Consider the following 13,375-nt stretch of genomic DNA (forward strand, 5'->3'; position numbering starts at 1 on the left):
AACAATGGGACAGGATTCTGTGTCGAATGCAACTTGTTGCGAAACAAATCAGTTGAGGATAAGTGCTCGAAAAATGAGTGACATATTTTACGCGATTTTTCGTATGAATTTGTATTTTGGCCATAACTTCTGATCCCATAATCCGATCTGACCAATTTCAAATAGGAAACAATGGGACAGGATTCTGCGTCGATTGCAACTTGTTTGCGAGCAAATCAGTTGAGGATAAGTACCCGAAAAATGAGTGACATTTTTTACGCGATTTTTTCGTATGAATTTGTATTTTGGCCATAACTTCTGATCCCATAGTCCAATCTGGCCAATTTCAAATAGGAAACAATGGGACAGGATTCTGCGTCGAATGCAACTTGTTGTGAGCAAATCGGTTGAGGATAAGTGCCCGAAAAATGAGTGACATTTTTTGAGTAGTTTTGCGCGCACACACACACACACATACACACACACATACACACACACACACACACACACAGACATCACCTCGATTCGTCGAACTGAGTCGATTGGTATATAACACTATGGGTCTCCGGGCCTTCTATAAAAAGTTTGTTTTTGGAGCGATCATATAGCCTTTACCGTATACTTGGTATACGAGAAAGGCAAAACATAAAAAACATAAACGTCACGCTGAAATAATTGTGTTTAGTTTTTGTTCACCGAGAAAAATCAACAAAACGACTCCATACTGAGTAACGGTGATTAAACCAATAAAATAAATGAGAGTCCTCCGAAAATTCCTCCATAAATTGATTAGGAAGTTTCTCCAGATTCCGTCGGAAGTTATCCAGGAATTCTTTCCGAAGTTCCTCCGGAAGCTGCTCTGAAAATTCCTCCAGAAGTTCTTCCTAGCATTCCTCTGTAGCTTTCTCCAGGAACTCCTTCAGAATTTCCTCCTGAATTCCTCCGAAAGTTTCTCCTGAAAATCCACTGGAAGCTCCTCCAGGAATTCCTGCGCAAGTTCCTCCAAGAACTCCTTCAGGAGTTCCTTCAGAATTTCTTTGGTAAATTTCTCCAAGATTTTTTTTTTGATATTCCTCCAGAATGTCATTCGAAAGTTCCTACAGGAATTCCTTTGAAAGTTCCACCAGGAAAACCTACAGAAGATCCTGCAGGAATTCCTCCGCATGTTTCTCCAATTATTCCTTCGAAAGTTACTTGAGAAATGCCTTCGGACGTGCCTTCAAAAATTCCTTCGACGGTTCCTCCAGGAATTCCTCCGCAAGTTCATCCAGAAATTCCTCCGGAAGCTCCTCAAGAAATTCCTCCATGAATTCCTCCGGAAGTTCCTCTAGGAATTCCTCCGGAAGTTCCTCCAGGAATTCCTCCGGAAGTTTCTCTAGGAATTCCTCCGAAGTTCCTCCAGGTATTCCTCCGGAAGTTCCTCCAGGAATTCCTCCGGAAGTTCCTCCAGGAAGTTCCTCCAGGAATTACTCCAGGAAGTACTTGTATATAATGCACTGATTCGCTATATACCTACCAAAGTGGAGGCCATATACGTACTTAACAACGACTCACTTGCCATAAAACATCTTTTTGCCTTTCTCGTATACTAAGTATACGGTAAAGGCTATATGATCGCTCCAAAAACAAACTTTTTATAGAAGGCCCGGAGACCCATAGTGTTATATACCAATCGACTCAGTTCGACGAATCGAGGTGATGTCTGTGTGTGTGTGTGTGTGTGTGTATGTGTGTGTGTGTGTGTGTGCGCAAAACTACTCAAAAAATGTCACTCATTTTTTGGGCACTTATCCTCAACCGATTTGCTCGCAACAAGTTGCATTCGGCGCAGAATCCTGTCCCATTGTTTCCTATTTGAAATTGGTCAGATCGGACTATGGGATCAGAAGTTATGGCCAAAATACAAATTCATACAAAAAAATCGCGTAAAAAATGTCACTCATTTTTCGGGCACTTATCCTCAACCGATTTGCTCGCAACAAGTTGCATTCGACGCAGAATCCTGCCCCATTGTTTCCTATTTGAAATTGGTCAGATCGGACTATGGGATCAGAAGTTATGGCCAAAATACAAATTCATACGAAAAAATCACGTAAAAAATGTCACTCATTTTTCGGGCACTTACCCTCAACCGATTTGCTTGCAACAAGTTGCATTTGATGCAGAATCCTGTCTCATTGTTTCCTATTTGAAATAGGCCAGATCGAACTATGGGATCAGAAGTTATGGCCAAAATACAAATTCATACGAAAAAATCGCGTAAAAAATGTCACTCATTTTTCGGGCACTTATCCTCAACCGATTTGCTCGCAACAAGTTGCATTCGACGTAGAATCCTGTCCCATTGTTTCCTATTTGAAATAGGCCAGATCGAACTATGGGATCGAAAGTTATGGCCAAAATACAAATTCATACGAAAAAATCGCGTAAAAAATGTCACTCATTTTCCGGGCACTTATCCTCAACCGATTTGCTCACAACAAGTTGCATTCGACGTAGAATCCTGTCCCGTTGTTTCCTATTGAAAATTGGCCATATCGGACTATGGGATCGGAAGTTATGGCCAAAATACAAATTCATACGAAAAAATCGCGTAAAAAATGTCACTCATTTTTCAGGCACTTATCCTCAACCGATTTGCTCGCAACAGACTGCATTCGCCGCAAAATCCTGTCCCATTGTTTCCTATTGAAAATTGGCCAGGTCGGACTATGGGATCTAAAGTTATGACCAAAATACAAATTTATACGTAAAAATCGCGTAAAAAATGTCACTCGTTTTACAGGCACTTACCCTCAACCGATTTGCTCGCAACAAATTGCATTCGACACAGAATCCTTTCTCATTGTTTCTTATTGAAAATTGGCCAGGTCGGACTATGATATCGGAAGTAATGGCCAAAATACAAATTTATACGTAAAAATCGCGCAAAAAATGTCACTCATTTTTCAGGCACTTATCCTCAATCGAATTGCTCACAACAAATTGCATTCGACGTAGAATCCTGTCCCATTATTTCCTATTGAAAATTGGCCAGATCGGACCATGGCATTTATCTCTAGCTGATTTGCTCGCAACAAGTTACATTTGACGCATAATCCTGTCCCAATGTGTCCTATTGAACATTGGCCACATCGAAATATGGGGTCGGAAGTTATGGCCGAAACACCATTTTCGCCTTTTGCCTACAAAGTATACGAAAAGGTTATATGTTCGCTCCAAAACTAAACTTTTACAGAAGGCCTGGAGTTCCATAGTGTTAAATACCAATCGACTCAGCTCGACGAACTGAGATGGTGTCTCTGTGTGTGTATGTGTGTGTGTGTGTGCGCACCAAAAGTGCGAAAAGCTTAGCTCACTTTTTTGGTACTTATCCTCAACCAATTCACTTACAACAAGTTCCACTCGACGCGGAATCCTGCCGTATTGTTTTATATTGAAAATTCGGAAGATTGGACTATGGGCACAGAAATTATGGCCAAAATACTTTGTGTTTTAAAAAAGGCGCGTAGAAAAGCACTTACCCTTGATCGATTTACTCACAACAAATTGCATTGGACGCGGAATCCTGTTCTATTATTTTCTATTGAAAATTGGCCAGATTGGACTATTACCTTAGAAATTGGCCATAATATTTGCCTTTCTTGTGCAACAAAGTTGTACCGAATAATTTCTCTCCGAAAACGATCTATGGATGCTTCCACACTGATACGCTTCCCTCCCTCTTCATACGGGAGTTTGGCAGAAGGACGGTCATGAGATTTATATCATAACAAATATGGCTCTCCGCTCGATGGGAATGACATTTTCGTTTTCTTTTTGTGTAGTCGGAGCTTCAGTTTAACAAATCTAATCTAATCTAATCTAATCGAACACAAACGCAGCCAGTACAAAGAAAGCATCCTGGAAAATCATTGAGTTAGATGACGCCCAATAATTTTTCTTGTCAATATTCAGGCTTACAGCATACCAGTGGTATGACATAAACTTCAAAGCGGCCAGGCCCACTGCGTTGTGTTTGCCGCAGAGATGATTCTTCGAGATGTATCGTGTTCAAGTAGTCACTTCAACATGATACATATCACGAATCTACAGGGGTTGAAGGATGCGTGGACATACCGTACCATACGCACCGCGTTCTTTTTAAGTTCTTATTTTGGTAGTTTTTATATAAATATGTAGTGAAATGAATAACATTATAATAAGAAATTATATCAAATTTTATATATATATTTGTAGAATATAACATCAATTTGGAGCCAAAGTTAACTCGGGATGTACATCTCTTGTAGAAGAAGCTGGAAATTGTAAAGAATTTGATTATTATTTAGAATGTTATGAGTATCAGATAGCAGGTCATGTGCCAGGACGTCGTCTGCATAAAGGTTACATGGCAGGTTGTGAAGCTTTCATTCCTGGGATGTTTTGTAGTGTACTATGAAAATGTTATATCATGAAAATATGAAGATACATAATACAATAATATAAATAAATAAAAGCATGAAATTATGAAAATTTTATAATATGAAAATAAGAAACATAAAAATATAATGTAACAAGAGAATAAAAATTGCTATATGAAATGAAAAAATATGAAAACATGAAATTAAAAAATGAAGATACAAAAATATGAGTACAAAAAAAAACCTAAAAGCATGAGAATATGAAATTATTGAAAAATTTTAAAATATAAAAAGTGATATTGAAAATATGACAATATGAAGATCTGAAAATAAGGTAATATAAAAATATTTAAACACAAAAATATATAACATGGAAATATGAAAGTATAAAAACATATGAAAACATAAAAATTATAACAACATGAAAGTATAAAGATATAAGAAAGACAAAAAATTTAAATATGAAAATTAAATTTAAGAAATTATAACAATATGAGAATATGATAGCATGAAAAACGAAAATACAAATATATGAAAATACAAAAGATTAAAATATGGAATTTGAAATTAAAAATACAAAGACAAAAAATATGAACATATACAGGAATAACAAATGTGAAAGCCTGAAAATATAAAAATATAAAAGCGTCATAATGTGAGCACATAAAAGTATAAAAATGGGAAAAATATAAGAATATGGAAAATATAATAATATTATAATATGAAAGTGTAATAACATGAAATTATATAAATATGAAAATACAAAAATACAAAATATAAAAGTTTAAAAATATTAAATCATTAATTATCAAAAAAGAAAGTGTAATGTTAAATTTAAAGAGGTATAAAAATATGATAATATAAAAACATAATAAAATTAAAATTTTAATGCACAGAAATAATATACATAAAAATGTTAGATTAGGAAGGTATAAAATACGTAATTAAAAAAATATACAATGTTAAAATATAAAATTATAAAAAATATGAAAACCTAAAAAATTAAAATGTAAAAATATGAAAAATAAATATAGTGAAATATAAAAAATAAGTATAATGAAATATGGAAAATAAATAAATTACTATAAATTATTTCGTGGACTGGAAACTAGTGATACTCATGTTTCCTTTGAAATCTCTGTCCAGATTGCTATCAGAAATCAAGGTGGGTGTAGTCCTTAATTTCAATCTATGACAAAAATGACAAAAGCATTAGAATAACTATTTCTGGCCACGCTTATCTGTACCGTCTCTAGGGAGAGAAGGAAGAAGTACCACGGAGTTGGATATTGGGAAGGTATTCGTTGGATCAGGATGTGCCTGTAGCTGGCAATGTGACCATGGTAGAACTTACCCCGTAACACACCACGAAGAGGTATCTACCCAGCGTTACGGGTAGTAGTCGGAGCTTCAGTTTAACAAACATCCAAAAGTAATATCCTCAAAATATATGACTGGGTAAAATAAAACATGGGTATGTACGTCAAAAAGATTAGAAAAGGAAAAAAATTGTCGAAATTCTTATTAGCATATTGAAGATCAAGTTGAAAACCGAACCGAGGTCTCGCGACAATCGCATTTTCTCGCATTTCCGGATGTTGCAACTGCATCGCGAGTAGTGCGCATCTGTGCCATAATCGTGCACCACTCGCGATGCAGTTGCGACATTCGGGAATGGGACAAAATATGATTTTCGGTTTTCAACTGGAACTACAACATCTTTGCTTGAAAAAATCCGATTTTCATAGAACGGACAAAGATTTTTTTTCTCTTTTTTACTCCTAGCTACTAGCTCATCTATTTTCAAGCACACACATTTTACGAAGGTCGAGAAAGGCACCATCACCGCTAGGTGGATTAATCTGGGTTTTTTAGGAAATATTCTATGAAGTCTTCGGTTTGGCTATATTTAAATAGCTAATGGGCCACCTCACGAAACGATCTATCACATACGGGGCGATTTCTATAGTAATTTCCATACAAGAATCAAACTGCTCGTGCTCAGACAAATTACAACCAATTCATTTAAAAATTTAGGTGGTTCATTAAAATAGCAAATGTTATAGTTCAAGGATAGGGTAGCGAAAAAGTCAAAATTTGAATCACTCTAAGCTCATGGGCCTCCAATAGCCTTGCGAGCAAAGGCGTAGTATTGATAATTCGGAGATGGCGAGTTCGACTCTCGGTCCGGACACCCTGGGCATAGTGAATCCATTGTACTTGCCACACAAGATACATACTCATGCAATGGCGGGCATAAAAAGCATTCAATTAATAACTGAGGAAATGCTAATAGAATACTAAATAAGTTTTAAAGTAGGCCAAGTTCCAGTTGGAATGTAAGGCCATTGAAGAAGAAGAAGCTCATGCTCAAACCAGTGACATAGGAATTATGAATTATCTTATACACCCGATTCTGTTTTTACACGGCCGTGTAAAAAAATCCAATAGCCCTTCTCTATTGTTTTCTAGTGAAAACATCATAGCATCCTGGGTGCAAAATAGGTGCTATTGATGCCCATCCCTCTGGCAGCAGCGATATTTACTAGTCGTAGGCGGTTATGTTGGCAGCGGAGTGAAGGCTCTCCCTACCGATTAATAGAACGAGAAAGTCCTCTCTACCGACCTTTCACGTCAAGCTCTGGAAACTCTCCATAGGCTTTATCAAGACATTCAATAAAACTTGTCTTTCATGTCGTCGGATTTATCGTTTGTCATTGTGTAGATGTTGATCAGGCTGTTATTGAAGAATTTGCCCCGTATCCTTAACACACAGATCCGTTCACTAAGGGGTTTCCACGCTGCATTACTCGCTTCATCTGCTTGCCCATCACTACGAAACCAACTCCATGCTCCGCTTTTTCGCAGACGCTGTAATAGATGTTATATTTGAATGCAGTGTTGGTCGTGGGTTCAATCAACGTGGGTTCATTATTGGTGGTGGTAGCGAAATGGTGCTGGATGGTGAAAAATTTGAAGTGGTAGAAGAATTTGTGTATCTTGGAACAATGGTGACGTGCGATAATGATGTTACCCGCGAGGTGAAAAGGCGTATTGCAGCTGCAAAGAGGGCTTATTACGGACTTCATAACCAGCTTAAGTCCCGTAGTCTGCAAACGAAAACAAAACTCGCGCTTTTTACTACTCTGATTCTTCCGGTGGCTTTATACGGCCATGAGACATGGACGTTAAAGGAGGCTGATCGGAGAGCTTTCGCAGAGTTTGAGCGTAAGGTGCTGCGGACAATACTCGGCGGTAAACAGGAGAACGGTATCTGGCGGCGTCGCATGAATCACGAATTGTACCAGGGCTGGATATTATTATGCTTATACAACACGGCAGACTACGATGGGCTGGTCACGTTGTTCTTATGCCGGAAGAACGTCAAGCGAAGATAATATTTAGTAGAGAGCCCGGAAGAGGCCCCAGGTTTCGTGGAAGGCCGCTTACACGATGGCTTTTTGCAGTTGAAGAGGACCTGAGGGCGCTCAATGTTCAGGGCGACTGGTAGGTTCATCGAAGAGCTGTAGCCCATCAAGTATCAAGTAAGTTGGTCGTGGGACCCAAGGCTCTGGATTCACGTTCTCCGGATCTTGGCCACCGTACTTCCTGTATATCGGCCACTTGAACTCCAACTTTCTACAGCTCACGAGCTAAAAATAATATTCTATGAACGCCTTCACGGTATACAGACAACAAGGTAGGCCGTAAGAAAAATGACATTTCAAGAGTGATGCATATTTTATCGCTGCATGTGAGAGTACAAAAGTAAGCATGCTGAGACCGTTGAGCATCGTCTTGGTTCAGCTTGAGCGTAGATAGTATTGTCAGATTTTCTGAATATGATACACTGCGCGGCTTTTGTAATGTCCCCAAATGGGTATTTGCACGCGGCGAAGGACTGTCGAAATGTACGGCCGCGCCAAACGATACACCGCAATGCTATTCACCCATAAGAATCAAGTAAGCGGGGTGCAGAAAGCGCGGCGGTACCTTTCCTGAAGGGTACGCCGCGTGCAATTTTGAGAAAATCAGGCAATATTGATGTCACATGTTTACATTTAAATTGATTGTTTACATATGTGCTGAGCCTGCCTTGTTTTTCGTATGCCGTGGAACGTCTCATAAAATCTAGTCTAGTAGATAAAGTCCAGAAGCAGTAATTCTAATTATTATTATCAGCGTATCTAACATTTTTTGATGTTGTATGGAACAATCTCACTACTCCTAATGGTAAATATTTCGGCAACAGCCCTAATACAGACTACAGAAAAAATATGCAGAGCTTGGAAATATACGCAACCCTCGAAATCCATGAGTGTACCACATCGCTATTTGCAACAGGTCGTTGCCCTCCATGAACTGCATAATGCAATTACCTACATGTTTAATATTTCTCCGAGCACAAGGTTAATTTATCGCCCAAGCCAAAAATGCCGATATTTTTCGCAGCATCCAGCAAAATTTTAAGATGGTGGCAGCAAGTCATGAACCAGCATCAGCATCCCACCACCCCACGAGGGAGAACGAATGCGCAAAAGGAAAATCTTAAAACTTTACACATTCTTCTCCCTCGTTGAAACCGTTTGGCCGACGACGGTTGCTGTGCAGCGTCCTATGATTGTGTATGTTGCCATGGCCGACGCATGGATAGCCAAAGCCTACATAGCCATCAGGATCAGAATGAGGAGGAGGATGCACAACACACTTCCTATTCCACCCCATGCCACTACGCGCAAAATTGCGAACCGGCAAATGCAGTGCGGCTGGTCCCGTCAGTCAGAGTGGGTGGCGGAGCAGGCAGTAGGCCGAGGGTTGGAAAGCCTTTCTTCTTTTCTTCGCCTGCCACGTGTGTTGTGCCCTCTTTTCTTGATTCTTCTTTGCACATACAATCGCAACACACAGCTGCTGCGCCGAGTGTTCGTGTGCATGTATGCGTATTTGCATGCGTTAACCATTGTGTAGCACCCACCAACACAAGCCCAAACCCGTCAAGTGCACCCCGAACGAATGCATTCCGCTCATGTTCCGGGATGCAACATAGATGAGCGAGAGTGCAATGCCTACTATGTGGGGAGTTCTGAACCGTTCCGTGTTGTTTACTGATCTGATTGATTGTGTTGGTTGGTTGGTTGGATGTTGGAAATCGTAGTCAGCCGTCGTCATCGGTCAGTGCGTAGATATCAGCACTTCCTGGCTACGGCCTGGGACGGGTGACGGTATGCGGCACGTCGTTTTCTCGTGACGTACACGTTGCCTTGATGTTGGGGTGCATGGAGTTTTTATGCTTCTGATGGTCATATTGGATTTTGTTCTGTAATCATATTGATATTTGTTTGTTTGATGAAGAGTCGTAAGAGCAGAAATGAGCTGAAAACCACGTATTCAAAGCACAAATGCATGTACATGCAAAGTCTTTACAAACTGGCACAAGTAATTGGAAATGGCTTTTTGTGTATTGCAGCATAAATCAAGAAAAATATACAAAAATAGATCTGAAAACTGGTTTGCAGTGATAACAATGACCACAGCCTTGGTTTATAGAAGATTGAATCATAGTGCATACTCCAATACGGATATTAATTTAACACTAACAATAACGTTTTGTCATAAGACTATCCCATACAAATACATAGTTCAATTTTAAGAGTAAGGCCGTCTTCAGTGGTTCGCACTTGACTCGACCGTCGAGTAAAGTCATGTGCACTGAAGATGGCCCTACTCTTGAGGTCAACATATGTACTAACTAGTGAAGACATTCCACTAGTGTACGGAAATGTACAGTAAAGCACTGTGATTATGCGAATATTTTCATTTTATCCAGTGGAATTTTATGCCCCGAACAAACCGAAACAGTTTACTAAAAAAAATGTTTGTTTGCTGCTGCGTGAGAGTCGTGCCGCCGGTGCGGTCAGGGCCAAATATGCGATCTTGGGCAGTATATTACATATTAGTAGTAATTAATTGAGGGACAGGAAATTATATTTAGAGTTTGCTTAGGGGGATTAACTCCCTTTTCATAAGACAAGTCAGTACTATCCAATTCATTCCATTTTATCTTATCAAGATTACCGATCCCAAGTTGGAAAGAATGATATGTAAAAATATTTTAAATGAAAACAAATCCCTTCCTCCCTATAACGCTTCAAAGAAAAAGGCGATTAGACATCAGCAAGCTCAATAAAACGGACCTAACTTCAGAGCAACGTTTTGATTCTTCATTATTTTCAAGCAGTGACGGTACGCAATCCACTATAAACTGTTACAAACACATTTATGAATGGATGGAGATTTGTAGTAAAAATTATTTATACTCACTAATTCAATTCATTACACTCCATTTCCCAACCAAAAAAAATGAACCCTAATCGTTTGACCTACCTGTTCGATGGCACATTTTTGCTGTTGTTGCTGCAATGGCCCCACTACCAACTGATTTGACAAAACCAGCTGACCACCTCCGTCCATCAGCGTTGTAACCACACCTTGTTGCTGTTGATCCAGTGTCGCCGTCGCCGCCGTCATTGGTGGATAGAACAGTTGCGACGTCCCCGCGAAGCTGTGAAGAAAGTCCTGACCCATGCTCATCATCATCATGTGCTCGTCGCCCCCGACCAGGGCTTCGTCGATGAAGTCCAGCCCGGGATCGAGGAACACGCTGGAGAGCATCGTGTCCGGATTGAAATCCGCCGCCTCGTCGAACACGACGTCAACCATGGACGAGTGTCTGTGGGTGAAGAAATGATAGGAAAGGATAACGATTAATATTAACTAATTATGTTGATGTACAAAACTTATGCTCGTCTTTTTCTACGGAAATAATGAATGAAGGTGCTCAAACGCAGCAATGATTTTTTTTTTCTGAAAACAGTCAAATAAATATTTTTGCACATACGTTAATCGATTCTGGCAATATAAAAAATCTCTTTACCGGTATTTGAGATAGCAAATGTAGCATGTCCCGGACAATCCCGGAAAATAAATTCGGATTTTGGTGCATTTTAAATGAAATAATTTGACTCTGGCAGGGTTTGCAGAAATCGCTTTCAATAGATAACGAACAACGATAAAAAAGAGATGCAAAAACTTCTTCGAATCATAACAAGCCATGAAAACAAAATTATCGCACTTGTATACAAGTTGAAAAAAAACTAATTCGGATAGCAAGCTCAATAATCGCTTTGTTCTCGCTCATCTCATGTTGGGGACCAATTTTTTTCCAACAGCTGTGTAAAACAAGTTTAAATGCATTACCAGAGCCGGTGCCCCCCGCAATTGGGACTTATTGAAAGACATTTATCATCAGCGATGCCAGATTGCTTCAACATCAATTCCGTAGATTCTCTTAAAAGTTTTGGATGTCCCTATTTCGGCGGTCATCCACAATCAGGATACATTGCAGGACATTACACGACAGATTAATAGGCACAATACCCTATACAGTTTTCCACGCTCGTTGATATACATATTTTTGACAGTGATTGTTTCCAACGCCGAGACTAACATTTTCGCGTTTTATTTAGGGGAAATGACGCCTTTGGCAGGTTTTGTTCTATTATTGTCAGGGGGGTTTTTGTTGACCAAATTTTATGAAATTCGGCCACAATATTCTTTTAAATGTAAAGATTGTTTAGTCCAAATTTGAGCATAATTGGTTATAGAAAGCCCCTCTGACAATAATAGAATAAAACCTGCCAAAGCCGTCATTTCCCCTATTGAATTTTTAATGATTCAACAATGAATCAGTTTAATATTATGGACTTCTAATTTTTCAGAACATTTTGAATTATTAAGCTGGTTTATTGCTAACTAATAGGTTTGAGCATTCTTGAATATCGACCCTACATGGCAACAATCCCGAGAAAAGGTTTCCTATTTTAAGGACGGAAATGTGCCGATGACAATAATTGTTAGTCACTACGCAAGAAAGGCGTTGGACCGAGCCCAACGCAATACCTAAATTGGATTTATCTACAAATTCTTTGGAAAGTCTTCCTAACATTTTTTTTGTAAACACCTAAATCAATTCTATGGGAAATACTCCCAGCAATGAATTCGGTAAGTCATCCAAAAATTTCTACCTTCAATTTGGTTAGGAATTCCTTCAGAAATCCTCTAGGTTTTTCATTAAAACATATTCCAGGAATTCAGTTTAAAATTCCAACAGGACTTCCTTTGAACAAAACCTCCGCAAATGAATTCAGAAATTTCTTTGGAAACTTCTAGAGAAGTTTCGTTCAAATTTTATTAACATCCGACAAATTCCTCCAGTCATATTTTCAGAAATTCCTACAGGAATTCATTCAGAAATAATTTTACCAATTCCCAGGGAAATCGCCACAGCCAAAACTCCAATTCTTCGGTAAATTATCCAGTACTTTATTTCGAATTTCCTTCAGTAATTTTAGAACAAACCCCTAAGAATATCCGAACGAATTACAAAATTAGCATCCCAAAGGAATTTCTAAAGGATTTTGTAAAGGAATTTTCAAAATAGTTAAATTTCTTCAAGAATTCTTGTGCACATTTATCCAAGTATTCTTTCGGATTTTCCACCAGGGATTCCTTTAAAAAAAAAACCCTCAGGAAATTACTCCAAAAATAAATCCGGCACATTCTTGGGAAATTCCGTCAGATATTCCTTTGAAAGCCCAAAAATGGACTTCTAATAATCCTTTCGGAAATTCCATTAGAACATTTTTCAGAACTACCTCCTTTTGGAAAACCTTAGGGAATTTTATATGGATTTTTAAGAAATTTCAGAGGATTTCCAGTAGAAACTTTCGAAGAAACTTGTGGAGAAATTTACAAAGGCTTTCCCGAAGGAATCCCTGTAATACTGTGCAGAGGAAAATTATTTGGAACTCCTGGAAGTATTTCTGGTGAAATTTACAACTGAATTTTTGAAGGATTTTTGGAATAAGAAACCTGAGCGGTTTTCTAAAAGAATTCTTTAAGGAACTTCCGGATGAATCCCTGAAAGATTTTTCGAA

The 13,375-nt window shown here is 38.7% G+C and overlaps 1 protein-coding gene across 1 annotated transcript in view; it reads right to left on the reverse strand.

Annotated features, from left to right (window-relative positions):
* Positions 1-13,375, reverse strand: part of LOC134218093 (zinc finger protein 600-like) — a 192,017-nt gene that overhangs the window by 124,589 nt on the left and 54,053 nt on the right. The window contains exon 3 of the mRNA XM_062696965.1: positions 10,764-11,109. Coding sequence (XP_062552949.1) covers positions 10,764-11,109 — 346 coding nt within the window. The remainder of the gene's footprint in view (positions 1-10,763; positions 11,110-13,375) is intronic.

Source organism: Armigeres subalbatus, chromosome 2, assembly GCF_024139115.2.
Source record: "Armigeres subalbatus isolate Guangzhou_Male chromosome 2, GZ_Asu_2, whole genome shotgun sequence".
Classification (NCBI taxonomy): domain Eukaryota; kingdom Metazoa; phylum Arthropoda; class Insecta; order Diptera; family Culicidae; genus Armigeres; species Armigeres subalbatus.